Source organism: Paroedura picta, chromosome 3 (assembly GCF_049243985.1).
Source record: "Paroedura picta isolate Pp20150507F chromosome 3, Ppicta_v3.0, whole genome shotgun sequence".
Taxonomy (NCBI): domain Eukaryota; kingdom Metazoa; phylum Chordata; class Lepidosauria; order Squamata; family Gekkonidae; genus Paroedura; species Paroedura picta.
In genome coordinates, this window is record NC_135371.1 from 145480512 (window position 1) to 145496542 (window position 16031).

The window sequence follows — 16031 nt, forward strand, 5'->3', positions numbered from 1 at the left end:
AGACAGTATTTTAAGTTTTTCATATGGCGGTTGTAGTCATGTTTAACCATGTTAGTTAACAAACATGGATATTAATACATATGATATGTCACTGTTTTAATTAAATAAAGCAACATAAATTTTATTGTTAATTGTTTATCTCCTTCCAATAACATCTTTCAGAAAAGCTGTCCAAATATGAATGATTAACCTAAAAATAATTTACCCCACAGTGATGTCATAATTATCTATTTTAAGTAGTAAATAACCAAAGAATCACTATTTTTCTGATATAATTGTAAAAAAATTGTAAACCTGAAAAGTTATTATAAAAAATACTTCACCAGAGCTTTAAATATTATGGTTATAACAATAAGCAAGAAACCATAATTATGTAGAAAATGTTTCCAGCATTTCCATTGAGTCTTATTGAGTGGTTTAAATAAATTTGACTTCAATCAAATCCACCCTGAATGTGATCTCAGAAATGCTTTTCAAAACACTTTTTAATAAAACTTTAGCTAGGACCAGCTGGTTAAATACACCTTGCCTCCATATATCATATTATATCGGAGATGTATCTGAGAAGCACACTTTTTTTTTTAGCCCTGCGCATCAACAAACCATATTGCTTCCTGAAATAGCACCAAACAATAATATAACAAGAACCCTACTGCTGGGGGCTTCCCCCAAAGAATGTTCAAGAACACACAGAACATGGGGCAGGAGTTAAATGTGGATTCTAAACACATTATTAATATCCACTTATTTTATAACCTATTGAAGAGACTTACAGTTTATATTGCACTAGAAGTACAAAAGTGATTGACTAGCTGTGTTCGAGTAACTACATTCTCTCTTCCTCTTTCCAGTTACTGGAAGAAGTGAATACATCAAAACTGTAGCAAAATAGCTCCCTGCCAAAAACACAAAATGCATTTCCCCTACCGTGAGACAACAGAGTGCAACCATAAAGAGGACAGGCTACTATTGAAAATCTGGTACGCCCTGGGGACAAAGAAATGGCAACCTGATTATAAAATATAGCATAGCATAAAGCTGGCTAGAGTGTTGTTGTTGTTGTTATGTGCGAAGTCGTGTCCGACCCATCGCAACCCCATGGACAATGATCCTCCAGGCCTTCCTGTCCTCTACCATTCCCCGGAGTCCATTTAAGTTTGCACCTACTGCTTCAGTGACTCCATCCAGCCACCTCATTCTCTGTCGTCCCCTTCTTCTTTTGCCCTCAATCGCTCCCAGCATTAGGCTCTTCTCCAGGGAGTCCTTCCTTCTCATGAGGTGGCCAAAGTATTTGAGTTTCATCTTCAGGATCTGGCCTTCTAAAGAGCAGTCAGGGTTGATCTCCTCTAGGACTGACCGGTTTGTTCGCTTTGCAGTCCAAGGGACTCGCAAGAGTCTTCTCCAGCACCAGAGTTCAAAAGCCTCAATTCTTTGATGCTCGGCCTTCCTTATGGTCCAACTCTCGCAGCCATACATTGCAACTGGGAAGACCATAGCCTTGACTAAACGCACTTTTGTTGGCAGGGTGATGTCTCTGCTTTTTAGGATGCTGTCTAGATTTGCCATAGCTTTCCTCCCCAGGAGCAAGCGTCTTTTAATTTCTTTGCTGCAGTCCCCATCTGCAGTGATCTTGGAGCCCAGGAAAATAAAATCTGTCACTATCTCCATTTCTTCCCCATCTATTTGGAAGGAATTGAGAGGGCCGGATGCCATGATCTTTGTTTTCTTGATGTTGAGTTTCAAGCCAACTTTTGCACTCTCCTCCTTCACCCGCATCAACAGGCTCTTTAGTTCCTCTTCACTTTCTGCCATTAGAGTGGTAATCGTTATGCCTATTGGAACTGTCCATAGAGTTTTCATGGCAAAGATACTGGAGTGGTTTGCCATTTCCTTCTCCAGTGGATCACCTTTTGTCAGAGCTCTCAGCTATGACCTGTCCGTCTTGGGTGGCCCTGCACGGTATAGCTCATAGCTTCACTGAACTACGCAAGCCCCCTTGCCACAACAAGGCAGCGATCCTTGAAGGGGGTAGCTAGAGTAAGATCCACATAAGCACAGAACCACAGATACTATGGTTATCCGGCAATGTACAATGATTGTGAATGATAATGGCAGAGGGGTATGTGTAAGGGAGTTTATGGAAGTGTACAGGTTGCATGTACAAGAGGCAGAAGAGGGAACGTATTATTGTGTGAAGCAGAGACAAAAGTACAGACCATAAGAAAGTGAGAAGTGGATTTTATTTCTCTTAGCCTTATGAACATTTTGATACCATTGATTCACAGATCAGAATTCACTAACATCCTTGGAAAAACCAAAAGATATAATTTGCAACTCAGCAGTTCTACATTTAGTATCTAAACTATATCTAAATTAGGCAAACTATGATTCGTGTTTTCCTTCAAGCAAGAATGGTAACCACAATCTGAAATGTCCAGTCTGGGTTTCTATGCAAGCAGTGTATTGATTACTTGGATGTAACAGCAAAAGATGACTGTCAACAAATCAGAAAGACAGGGACAGCACTAGACTACAGTGAAGGGAGCATTAGGACGGCATCCATAAGTTCAAAACTCATTCATGTATACTATACTTTGATGTTATGCCTTAACTGAGATAGTGTTATCTATTGCTGTATGTAAAAAAAGAGACAAGCCTCAAACTAATGATTGGTTATGGGGGATTTTTATCCTTGCAGAGTGAAAACCACAGTTGTGGAAACTCTTACCCATTGTCAGGCTTCAAGAAGTAGTTGAAAACAGTTTTATTTAGGATAGCATTTTATTACTGGCAATCCTAACTACAATTTTTAAACTGTTACTTTTATGATTTTATAATAGCTGTTTTTATTGTGTTTTTATAATCTTTTATATTTATAATATAAGCCACTGTGAGTTCCACAAAGGAGAATGTTTTAATAAATGTTTTAAATAAATTAAATACCTAAAGCAATGTTTTTGGAAATGAGAAAAAAGAACATTTGATACTATTCTATTACAAAGATCATTCCTAAGGCAGCTTACTGTTAAGAGATCTGTGTCAGGAAAGGAAATCATAAGTAACTGTACACTAGGAAACTATCCAACCAAAACACAGTTCTTTATTCATGCTCATTGTGCCAAAATTCTCACTTTTTTTCCTTTGCTGAACACATATTTACCATGCAACAAAACTGTACAGTGTGGTAGTTTAGATTGGCATCATAGTGCCTCAAATAAAATACATCCCAGATAAAATAAATCCCATACTGAGACTGACAGCAGCTTTCCAAGGCTAGCCTGTGAGTTCATGGAGAAATGTGTATTGGAAGCATTCTGCTTCACACCTTGATTTAGCCACCATAGTTATTCTCATTCATTGCCATATATTCAGGTTTGATTCAGTAGCATGATTCAAAGACTAAGTCCTATACACTCTGCTCCACTGGTACCTCACTCCAGTGCAAGGTGTGTTCTATTGACACAAAAGGTTCTTGTATCAGTGGTTGTATCTGGTGGTGGTGGAATATTCCAAAAATGTGAGCACCAGAACAGATCCAATTCAGAGTGTAGGGCTACTATTGGGGAAATCATGATTTAAATCCCTATAAATGCAGTAATAGTGGGAAGATCAGTTTTTTGGCCTAACCTACCTCGCAAGATTGTTGTGAAAATAAAACAATGTATACCACCTTAGAGTTCCTTTGAGGAATTATGAAATAAAAATGTACACAAGAAGATTGTTATATATTCTCCCATAAGCCTAAGCTAATGCCATACACATGTTTAGGCCCCACTGGTTCCACTAGGGTAAAGCCCACTGCAAATGGATCACGAAGGAAAAAATGCTTAATGTTAACATAATTCTGAGTTCGGGCAACTTTGAAATCATTATTTAGTTTTGTCCTTTAAAAAAATCTATTTCTAAATTAATGTCTATTAGAGCATAATTATACCCTTTGTGTTTTGCCTTGACTTTTCTCTTTTTAACTATTCCAGTCTTCTCTGAACTCCAACTCTAAAATACTTGTTTTAAACGTTTAAAACTATCTACAAATTAAATTACAAAGGAAGAACCTCAGATTTTGGAGCAGAGAAAGCCAGATGGATGAGTACATCATACCAATTATTCAGTTTATATCCCATGCGGTACTTGTTCCTATCAAGAGGAAAAAATTAAGATCTATACAAGAGAAATTTTTAACTTGTTCCTCACTTGAGATGTTAGAACGCAAGGCCTTTCTACAAAATAATTTCACCTGTATGTTAAAGAACTTGAAGCTGAAAGAACTGTAATGCTAAACTAAAAAGGATGCTCTCTTTTGGCAATTTCTTATATTCATGCAATTCTTAACAATCTTTTCCAATTTGTAGTGCACACTGAAGAATCTCACCCTTACTCCATCAGCTCATCCTTATTCGTCGGTCACACCCCCTGAAGTTGTATTGCTGTGTTCCTATAAGGTTCCAGGCATCAGAGCATCGTTTAATTTCCCACAAGATCTGAGCCCAACAATATTTATATTCCACTGTAAAGAAATCTACAAGCTGACCCACCCTGGAAATTGCTACTACGTTTTTTCTATCATTTACTAATTTTAGCTCTTTCTCATTGTAAAACATTTTGGCCAATGTTTTCACATGAGTTTCCAGTAGCACTATTTCTGCAAACCATTTTGCATTCATACTTCGACAAGTTAACTATATTCAAGAAAGGACAGACAACCAAATGATCACACATTGGAACAAGAAAGCGAGCCTTGAGGTGGAGCCTGAGGAATTACAACTGATCTCGGAAGGACAGAGATCAGTTTATCTGGCAAAAATGGATGCTTTGGAGAGTGCTCCTACTGCAGCCCCTGTCCTCCACAGCCTCTACCCCCAAATCTCCAGGAATTTCCCACCTGGAGCTGGCCATTTGAGGGAATTATTCTTCTCCACATTCCTGGACCCTACAGCAAGCGACAGTATTCATTTCCCCAGATTGCCACATAATTATAACACAACTTTCAATTATTCACCAAGTATATTAATTTTAAACATACTTTTCAAAAATGATTTTAAAAATATATATTTTTTACAAAGAAGCCTTCACTAATCGGAGCTTTCCTGCCTCATCTCTAGAACGCTCAATCCTTTAAGCTTCTATGCATTTCAAAATTAACAGTCCATTTAGCAGTTATTTCCAACTTCATCCATGAAAGCAATAAACACTCCGGGAAGTTGCCATGGCCATTTTACAGGGCGGGGGTCACTCCTCCGTTTAGGGTTGGAAGTTGTTCTATTTCTCTTCACAGTTTCTCCAAGACTTTGCCCAGAGAATTCCGAGGATTTGTTTTCACGCCCATTAACCCCTCCCCGACCCGCCCTTTTTCTTTTTCCCTGTTTCTTTTTTATAAAAAAAAGGCTTCCCCGCGCGCGTCTCTGAAATTTGCAAGCGCGTGTTTGTGACTTTAAAAGGAATTCTTCCTTAAAAAACCCAACAACAACACAACACGTACCGCACCCTTTCGCACTGGAGGGAAGACGCGAACCGTTTCAGGACTCGCCAGCTCCCCGGGCTGGGCGGCGACTCTGCCGCGCACCCTGCCGTCCTCCCGGGCCTGCTCCCAGGCCGGCCCAGCCCAGCCCACGGAGCAGCTCCTTAGGCCCCAGCACTCCGCCGGAGCGCGCTTGTAAACAGCCCTTGAGCTGCTGCTTGTGCAGGCCCCTCCGCGGACACAGGGCCCTCTCCAGCCGGCACCGCACCGCCTCTCCGCGCGCCGGAGGCCTCGGCCCGGCCCCACTGGCTGCTGCCCCGCGCCGAGGAGCCGCGGATCCCCCCCGGCAGCCGTGCTGGAGCCGGACCCCCGCGTCCTTCGTCCTCCGGGCGAGGAAATGAGGAAGTCCTGACTTACCTGTCATTACTTTCTACGCCATCTTGGATCCACTTGTCAACGTCCCCACAAAGCATTGTGGGTAAAGAAAAAAAAAGAACTCTCTTTCCACCACCCCGCTTTTCTTCCGCGCCAGGAACGGAGCAAGAAAGTTAGGAAGGGATTAGGAGAGGGGCGCTTGTGTCGCCAAGGGGATAGAAGAGGCGAGCGCTCATTGGAAGGGGGGGGAGGATATGTGGCCAGAAAGTGGTCTCTGGGTTTAGTTGCTTCTTCCAAAAATAAGGGGAGGTGTCCTTTTTGCAGACGGAATAAGGGGCTCGGCGCTCGCTAAATCCCATAAGCAGGTATCGCGGCAAATTTTGGTCAAGATTCATGAAAAAAGCATTCTTAGTGTGTGAGACGGACGACATAATTTTCTAACCGAGAAAGATTTATTTCTGTCTTGCTGGGGATGTGCCACGCGCTCCCAGCCATGCTCACTCGGAAGTGAGTCCCGCTGTATTCTGTAGCGTGCTTGACACTGGAAGCCGCCTTAGAGGGTTATGAGGATATCCGCTGGGTCCGGAATCCAGACTCCTGTGAAATTGCTGTATAGATCACATCCATTTGAGCTACACATATCTGTCAAAATAGGTAAGGTGCAATTGGAAATATGTATAGGCTAATGAATACTTAGTAGTTTGCTTGGTCCTAGAGTTGGAAGGAATCACATGGACTATGTCATCAAACCGCAGAAATAAAAAAATGAGAGCAGTCTTGAGACAAAACCTTCTTCTGCTTGAAGACTCCACCAAGAGTGAACTTTGTTCATTGGTTCCACCTTCCAACCTCTCTTCCTTCTATAAGTTTCTCCAAATGTACAGCCAAAATGCATCCTTCTGTAGTTTAAACTAGTGATCCCCAACCTGTGGGCTGCGGACCACATGTGGTCCTTCGACTAATTGGAGGTGGGCCCCGAAGGACACCTTCTCTCCCCCCCCCCCGGCCCTTTACTTCATCCCCCCCGGCCCTTTACAACACACTTTGGGTGTCATTGTCTCCCATCACTCCCAGATGGGACTATCTCGTTGCAGAGAAACAAGCTCAGGGTTCCCATTGATTTGTCATTGTCATGAGTTAAAATTTCCATGAAAATAAAATGTTCCTTATGTTCATTGTTGTGGCGTGTCTGTCTCTTATTTTGAAGGGATGTTTAAACATTACCATAGCGATCAGAGAGCGTTAGGGCAGTGGTTGAGAGTAGAGGAGTAAACTATCCCCCCCCCCCACTGGGCCTCAGTAAAAGGCATTGAGTGGTCCCCGGTGAGTGGTCCCCGGTGTTAAAAAGGTTGGGGACCACTGGTTTAAAATCATCGGATCAAGGCTCATATCGCTTCCATGTGATACCCCTTCAGGTACCTGTGGAGCGCATTCATGCTTCCCCTTATCTGCAAAGACTCCTGTAAAGTAGAATGTCTGTAGTCGGTGCTTTTGATTACTGATGTAAATTTCCTCTTATACATCTGATGCAGGTAGATATAGATGACCTTTAACGGCATATGATCCAGTTATCTTCAGAATCTCATGACCAATTAAATAATTGTCACCTTTCCCTTAAAATCACCAGTATTTGGCCATGTATCCAGTGAGTATATTTAAAGAAAGCAAATATGTGATGAAATGTAATTAATGGTGCGGCCTCTAGAGACGGCTGGGCCAGGAGGAGTGATCCTATAAATCTAATTATAAATACAGAGAAACATTTATTGCAAGTTATGCTTTTTTCAGAGAAATAATCGGCACGCCACATTCCATTTTGTTGAACTAGGATATTCAGGTTGCAATTGTAACTGTTAACTGGACAAACAATAATTCCCATGGTCAGTTGTACACCAGGACATAAGTAATATGCATTTAAGAGATGGATTAGTAAGGTCATGTGTATCACCTGAACATCAGTTTAGGTGTGTGAGGTCAGGCCTGTGCAAAAATGTCAGTAAGGTATGTCTTCACGTCAGGCCTGCTTTTTCATTCAACTGATGGCATACTCATGTTGGAGGAGAAAAGTAAAAATCAGTTTCTTAATTTAAAAAAAGACTGTTGACTCTTTAATGTTGACTCTTTGATCAAACTTTCATTAACTGCTGTCTATTCATCATTCTGTTTTTTATTATTATGCGGCAGTCCTCATTCATCAGGCTCTTGATTCAGCTCTGTATTTCATTCATTTTCCAATCTGTGCACTCCTCTTAACTACAGTCTTGCCTTACCTAGTCTTAGTATCTTCCCTAGTACTCCATGATAATTTTGTCCACCGCAAACCTTTCTTCCTCTCATTTATTTCTGAAAAGTTAAACTGCATGAATTTAAACTGGCAGTCTTCAAGCAAAGGTTGGATACACACTTTTCTTGGATGCTTTAGGATGCTTTGGGCTGATCCTGCATTGAGCAGGGGGTTGGACTAGATGGCCTGTATGGTCCCTTCCAACTCTATGATTCTATTATTCTATAAAAACAGTAAATTATGCAAATAGCTTATATTTGAATGACACATATTGCCCACTCACCAGATCTGCTTCACAAGACCTGCTCTCCAAGCCCCACCTTTGGAGGGGTGGTAATCAGCAATGGTCACAGGGCTTTTTCTGCACTGGCACCTCAGTTATGGGAATGCCTTTTCCCTTAAGGCTTACCTGGAGCCTATGCTGCTCTCTTTTAAGTTCCAAGCCTATTCATCCTAGCTTTTAATTACAGGTTCTGCTAACACTATTTTTAAATCTAAAAACTGAATTTTATTTACATTAGCTGTGGGAAAAGTAAATTTCAGATCATATACTTTCAAATGGAAATGGTGAGTTTTCCCTCTGCAATGTGTCATTTGTCACACACTTTTGGTGCACATATTCCTTCACCCCCTACCCTTTGTGACAAAAAAAACCCTGAAATTGACATGCCATGTGAACAGTCCTACAAATGCTAATGCTACAAGTGATGCAATTAAATTTATGGGGTCTCGTTACATTCCATGATGCTTCATTCCATGAGCATCATGACTTAATGCTTTTAAAAACTTCAAATATAGATTCAAAGTATCAATTTCTGCAGGAAAGACCAATACTTATATTTCATTAAAAACTATCTTGGATGGCACAGGCTATATAATAATCTAATTTCATCAAGAAAAACAGCTTTGCACTTCCCTGTAACTATTGTCCATCAACATCTTCTGAGCAGACACACATTGAGACTGTGCATGTGCAATCCAACCCTGTGGATAGGAGTAGTTAGTTTCCCTGGGAACAAGGGGGATGCAACAGTTCTTTCCCTCTCAAACCACCATGTGCTTGGAAGGTACATGGCCCCCCCTCTTCCTCAGTTCCTGCTTCTGTGCCACAAACTCTTAAAGGAAGATTTCCATACTGTGTTGTTGGTCTTGGGAGGAATATGCAATAATGTTCCAGGGCACATGAGAACTTTTTGAAATAAATATTGACAGAAGCCTGTGTGTGTAAATTGCCATCAAGTTGCAGCGAACTTATAGGGCTTTTTAAGATAAGCAGAGGTGGTTTGTCATTTAGTTCCTCTGCAGAGTCTTCCTTAGTGATCTCCCTGCCAAGTACTGACCTTGCTTGGCTCCTGAGATCTGAAAAGATCAGCTATATCATGCTACCTTCCTTCCATGTTGGAACATGCAAGGTCTATAGTGTGCATGATCCAAAAACATACAAAAAATGTCCTACAGGAGGCATTGCAGGAAGTGTTAATTTAGCATAGTTAGATTAGGAACTTTCTGACATTTTTCAAGTACTCTCCTTTATCAGCTCATTTGGAGACTACCTAGTCCATCGAGCACACTCCCTCCTTGCTTGCCAACAGAACAGACTGAATGAAGATAACAAAACATTAGATAGGTAGTTAGGACTTTCTCTCCTCTTTCTATACAAAGTTGTTTCTCTTCTAAATAAAAATATTTTATTATTTTAAGCAGCTTGGTGATTCACTATCTTGCATATTTAAACTCTTCCATTCAGGTTATGGGTCCAGCGTAAGCATTAAGGCTGAGTAATTAGAGATATGTTTTTATAGGCAAAGAAGAAGAAAAAGAATTTTCTGCAGTACTCAGAATGACAACCTACTGGATAGGCTTATTTATGGCAACTATCTGATCTAGAAGGAGAGAATGAAGTCAGTTGCTAGAGACAGGATTGTAGCACATCATTAGAGACCCACAAGATAAGCAGCAGGCAAAACAAAGGACCTGGGGTTCTGATAATGAGAAGGCAAAAGGAGTCCCGACTAAAATTTTGACTGACAGAGATGTTTTGAGGCTGTTTCAAATTCAAACAATAAAAGTAGTCTGGTCAGAATTAGAACAACTGTATGTTAATTCATCTCTGAAAGGCCAACTCTATTTTCAAAAGAGACTATCATTAAAATGCCAGAGATAAAACTTGCATGACCATTTAGGCAAAGTGTTTCATCATAAGTGCTGAAAAAGAACTCCCAGAACAAGATCTAGTTGTATTAATTTTTAATAAGTTTGCAAAAGACTTCTGACAGTAGTGTATCTCAAATTAAAGCAAACTGTCTCCATAACATAAGTAACCAACTTCAGTTTACTTGATGTCCTTAGCTCAGGACTGTCCAACATTACACAACTCGATATTAGCTGTGAGGCCTTTGTGATCTTTTTTGTGGAGAAAATCTTACTCCACTATATTTGCTGACTGATTTGATAAAGTTAGGACCTTGCTTGTCTCAAGGTCCTACTTTGAACTGTTTCAGTCCACTCTCCTTGACCTATGTAGATACGACTCCGACAGCTGTTTGGCCTGTCATGTGCCCCCTTTACCTGTGTCCTTCATGGCTAGTGAAAACCGGTGGTAAGGAGGTTCAGGTTCCTCTCCAGGAACGTATTGACCTATCTTTTTGATATTTTGAGGAAAATTTTATTTTAGCACTAATTTTCTATTTCTATTTAATACTTTAAAATGAACTCTCATGGCTAATGAAATCTAATTTTTATATTATAAGTGTGAACAAAACACCATGCAATCACATTATTTTCCATGTCATATCAAAATATTATCCAGTAATTACCAGCCTTTGTATTAGTTTACCTACAGTACAGGTCCCCAACATGGTGCCCATAGGTACCATGGAGCCTACCAACACTTTTCTTGGTGCACATCAAAAGTTTCAGAGGGTGGGCTCTTTTCCAGTATGGATTGGACACTGGAGAGCTGACTGTTTTTGCAGATTAAAATAATGTTTCAGTTGAGTCTGCCAGCACAGCATTGTCTTTATCCTCTTTCTCCCAGTTTATGTTTAAAATTACTCCTAGACTCCCTTGCACTTGGGCGTCATCTACATGTGTGGCTGCATCTCCTGTGGCATCATTTGGTGGTGGGCTCTGGCTTCCATGGCAGACATGTTGTAATTACACCCCCACCCCTGGTTATCAGATCCCATTTCATTTGTCTCCTCTCCAGGCTAAACAGACCAAGCTTCACCAACCTTTCCTCATACGTCTTGGTCTCCAAAACCCTCACCATCTTTGTTGCCCTCCTCTGGACATGTTCCAGCTTGTCTACATCCCTCTTCATCTGGGGTGCCCAAAGCTGAACACAGTACTCCAAGTGAGGCCGAACCAGAGCAGAGTAAAGCGATACCATCACCTCCCATGATCTGGACACGATATTCCATTTGATACAGCCCAAAATCCCATTTGCCTTTTTAGCCACTGAGTCACACTGATGACTCATGTTCAATGTATGGTCTACTAAGACTCCTAGATCCTTTTTGCACATACCATTGGCAAGACAAGTCTCCCCAATCCTATATTGGTATAAATGATTTTTCCTACCTAAATGCACACCTTTACATTTGTCCCTGTTGAATTTCATTTTATTTAGTTTAGCCCAGTTCTCAAGCCTGGAATATTTTCCCTCCCCCTCCATTGTTGCATTCTCTTTTTTCAAATGGGTATGATCTTTTTTGCTGATCATTAAAGTTCACAGTATGCTGTCAAGAGCCAGGTAAACACAAGAATACCTTGAATATATACATGACACACCATATACACAGACTTGAACTGGGAGTAAAACAACAACAGGCTAGTGTCACTTTCATTGGTGGACATATCTCAACACATTATCACTACATGACACTGAGAGAAACTTAGCTACATGACAAAAGGGGAGGAGGTCTCTAGATCACAGAAACAGAATTTTTGACAATAAATTCTTTTTTTTAACTCAAAGTTAATTTGCCAGGGGATTCTGTCCACTCAGGATGATGGGTGCAGAATGCAACCCTGCGTGTATCTGGCTGGTGCAGCAGGAAAACCCAGGGCCATTACGCACGGCTTCAAAGTAGCAGGATGGTTGCCAATTGGAAACGCTACAAATTTGCCATAACCCACGACGTCGTACACAATCTGCAACAGTCCTGCAACCGACCCGCAAAAAGCGCTTCGTTGTAGCGCTTCTAGGGGAATCCAGAAAACTGGATTCACCCTCCGGATAGCGATACACTCCTGCAACCAATCTGCAACAGTAGCGCCACAGACTTGTGCGTTACCATTGTTGCGGTTTCTTCAAAGTCCCTCCTCCCGAGCCTTTCCTCCTAACTTCCGGCGAACTGTCCGCCATCTTTTTTCTCCGAGCGAGCGGGGATCTACGAGGCAACGAGACAGCGACTGGCTTTCAAGCACGATCACTTTCTTAAATTCTGCCCGGACACCACAATAGTTTTCCAAAAGCACAGTGGCACACACCGTCACGTTCCAAACATTTGCCCATAGCTTAAAACCCCGTCTACCGTAGGCCAGTACTAGCGGAGTCAACGTACGGGGATCATTTTTAAAAACTTTCCTCTGAGCGTGCCAACGAACGTTCGCCGCTCGCAGGCTCCTGTTTAGATTACTGGGGTTCAATAGATATGATTCGAGGTGATTTCAAGAGGGGCGGTTTATGTGTAGTGGGTCTTTGTGTGGTTCCGGGTGCGTGGTTGTGCTTGGGTGCGGACAACCCCTTCCATCGGCGGCTAGACCTCCGGCAAGCGGAGTCGCCGTCCGCCGTTCATTTTAAAAAACTGTCCGCTGAGCGTGCCAACGAACGTTCGCCAGTTACATGTCATTGATTTATGCTTTGGTTGGTGAATATTATTGGGGAACTGTCGCGTACCACTGCAATTGCTCTCGGTTTTACACCGGCATGCGTTTTTGTAATGGCGGACATCTCACTAAAATGGCTCCCGCTGCATGTTCAAACTGCTCTTCCCGCGTGTGGACGAATCAGCGCATGCGAGAAGTCAAACAAAAGGCGCTAATCTGGCCTTTAGGAGCAGATCCTGTTCCCGCGCGAGGAGTTTTGAACGTGACACGTGACCTAATGTGGCCAATGCGCGTGTCCCCTACTGCCCTCTACCAATCAGGAGCCGGCTAGTCCCTTTGTCTTTGTGTGCGGGAAGGTATATGATCCGTTGCACCCTGCACCTCGCACCACCATTTTGCTCAGCTACTAGCGAAAGCAACATGGAATCCTCTTCTCAAGCCTCGTCCGTCCCTGCAACCGGCCGTGGCCCAACTTGGAGGGACGCGGAGATCAGGGACCTGATCGGGATTTTCTCGGAGGAGAAAATCCAGGACGCGTTCCAGTCCTCCCACAGGAATAGGGAGGTCTTCGAACAAGTGGCCATTAAGATGCGTGCCCTGGGCCACAACAGGACCGGCCTTGAATGCCGGTCGAAGACCAAAACAATGAGGGCAGAGTACATGCGTGCCGTGAACCATAATAAGGGTTCCGGCAACGAAAAGGTTACCTGCCCCTACTTCGAGGAGCAGCGCCAGCTGTACGGAGACGGGGAAGGAGCCGGCAGGCCGAAGCGCGTCGGGAGGAGCCTTAAGGTGGTTCGGAAGCCGGCTGCCCCGGTCGAGGAACCACCCGCTGAGGAGGATCCCGGCGAGGGAACCTCGTCCAGCTTTCGGCCTCCACCCCCCGTCCAGCAACGACCAGCGGAATTGGTCACGGTGGACCTGATGGCCATCGCTCCTGGGGAGCCGGAGGAGGTTCCTGACCAAACGCCCCTTGCCTCCGGTAAGTAATTTTCTTTTTATTTTGTATTTTATTGTTTTTATATTGAGCAAATGTGTGTTCTGACGTTTGGGGATCGTTTTCTCGTGTGTTCGTTGCTACGCATAATATGATAGGATGTGGATTGCTTTGGGTGGCTTTTTAAAACGGTCGTGTTTAAACAACTACCCAAACAGTTTTGCAGCATGCCTCAGCCATAGGCCTTCTGCAGCGCTGTAGCCACTACTTTGGGACCTTGATGTGTGGTTAAGGTTGTGTGCTTGCTCCTTTTTCACCATTGTATGCCTTGTGTTCGTTGCAACGCATGCTATGCTTGGATGTTTGTGGATTGCTTTGGGTGGCTTTTTAAAACGGTTGTGTTTAAACAACAACCCAAACAGTTTTGTTGCATGCCTCAGCCATAGGCCTTCTGCAGTGCTCTAGCCACTTCTTTGGGAGCTTGCTGTGTGGTTCAGGTTGTATGCTTGCTCCTTTTTCACTATTTTCTGCTCTTGTCCACAGAGACACAGATGCCTGGGACGGTGGTCCTAGAGTCCCCTGCAGCAGTAGCAGAGGACAGTGATTCTGGGGCATCCACAAATGTTGGTAAGTATCAGTTGCAATAAGGGGGGGGGGGGGTTTAACCGCTTTGTGCTTTTCTGTTTGTGCAGGGCAGCAGCACTGCCAAGAGACAGAAGATAGTCCCTCAACGTTGCTGCTTTAGGGTTTGAAGCTTGCTTTGCCACACTTTGGTCCTTAATCATGTTCTTTGTTCCCTTTTTTCAGATTTCATACCCGGGACACAGGAGGAGGAGGAGCGTGGGGTGGCTGGACCTCCTGCCCTGCGCAGGCGGATACACATACAAGATGGTGAGCGTGCATGAACTGTTCCTTTCGAGCCATGGCTGCAGGACAATGTCTGTGTGCAATAACTGTGTGCTTCCTTTTCATTTTTGTGCTCCCCTGGCATTGTTCTGAGTCTTGGTTTAACATGTAACCAAGACAGGCCACCATGGGCAAACAAACAATAACCGTGTGCTCCCCTGGCATTGTTCTGAGTCTTGGTTTAACAATATGTGACCAAGAAAGGCCACCATGTGCACCAGGGTGGGTTTTGACTGTCTCGTTGTTACTAACAGTTCTTTTTCTCTTTTTTATGCCAACAGAGGTCCTTTCTGAAGACGACGAGCCAGCTGGCTCACCACCCAGGGGCGCTCTCCCGGCTGAGGAGAGGCTGGCCAGGGAACGCGGCAGGCTGCGGCGCGTCTCCGTCCTCACTAGTGTGGGAGAAAGGATCCTGGAGCACTGCCAGGAGGAGTCCAGGCGTGCAGCTGCTGCAGACCAGGCCATGCTCGCTCTCGTGGCCCAGGAGGGCAAAAAATTCCGCGCCATCCTTAGGGATTCGAACAACTCGCTACGCGAAAGCGTGGAGGAAGTTCGAATGATAAGGAGGCTGATGGAGAGGGCGGTCGCGGTTATGGAGGCGGCCCCCCCTCCTCAGATTATAGTGAACGTCCCCCCCACCCAACCCACCCCCCCCACCACCTCCAGCACCCACCCCACCCCCCCACCACCTCCAGCACCCACCCCACCCACCCCCTCTCAGAATGCCGCGACACAAACTAGAAGGAGGACTGTTCTCGGGAAGAGAGTCGTGAAACCTGCGGACAAGTTCTCCCCCTCCTAGTTTGGGCCATTTTGTCTGTTTATCTGTGTTTGCTGTTGTCTGTTCAATAAAGTTTATGGTTTTGACTCTGTCTCAGTGTACCCTCTCTAGTGATTGTGCCTATTCTGGCACCGTTGTGTGGGTTGTAGGTTGGAGGGTGTTTTAAAGGTTAAAGGTGTTTTAGGAGTTTGGGGTGAAAGGTGTGCGAGTTCAAGGAGTCACACTGGAGTCTTTTTCAGGAAATTTACAACAAAATTTTATTTTCAGAAACAGTTCAACAGGGGAAAAAAACAAGGGAATTTAACTTGGACCCCCCCCCCCATCACCACCCCCACCCGCCAAGAAAGCCAACTTTTTTTAACAAATTCAAATATTTAACAGGCATAGAAAAATGGGCATAGTAACTGGGAAACCCCCAAACACCCCCCACCCCAAAACACAAAAAGAAATAAAAACT

General features: G+C 43.5%; 2 protein-coding genes across 5 annotated transcripts in view; one reads left to right on the top strand and one right to left on the bottom strand.

The window, feature by feature from the left end:
* The window catches only part of HELZ (helicase with zinc finger), a 131321-nt gene extending 125299 nt beyond the window's left edge, over positions 1-6022 (bottom strand). For 3 of the 4 annotated variants that reach the window (XM_077328400.1, XM_077328399.1, XM_077328397.1), the window contains exon 1: positions 5876-6022. The gene's annotated coding sequence lies outside the window, so the exon portion shown is untranslated. Of the gene's footprint in view, positions 1-5479; positions 5618-5875 lie in introns of those variants that run through there. The other variant, XM_077328398.1, reaches the window with a different exon arrangement.
* Positions 6023-12194: 6172 nt separating this feature from the next.
* On the top strand, positions 12195-15815 carry LOC143833062 (uncharacterized). Its single transcript, XM_077328402.1, has 4 exons — positions 12195-13932; positions 14431-14514; positions 14695-14778; positions 15075-15815. The coding sequence occupies exons 1-4, from the start codon at positions 13311-13313 to the stop codon at positions 15593-15595; spliced, it is 1311 nt and encodes a 436-aa protein (XP_077184517.1). The 5' UTR covers positions 12195-13310; the 3' UTR covers positions 15596-15815.
* Positions 15816-16031: the final 216 nt, after the last annotated feature.

Excerpts from the sequence above, each read along its gene's own strand:
- LOC143833062 (XM_077328402.1), top strand. The coding sequence starts at position 13,311 with ATGATCCGTTGCACCCTGCACCTCGCACCACCATTTTGCTCAGCTACT. Across the intron at positions 13,933-14,430 it reads CCAAACGCCCCTTGCCTCCG|AGACACAGATGCCTGGGACG; the intron begins GTAAGTAATTTT and ends TCTTGTCCACAG. Across the intron at positions 14,779-15,074 it reads GCGGATACACATACAAGATG|AGGTCCTTTCTGAAGACGAC; the intron begins GTGAGCGTGCAT and ends TTATGCCAACAG.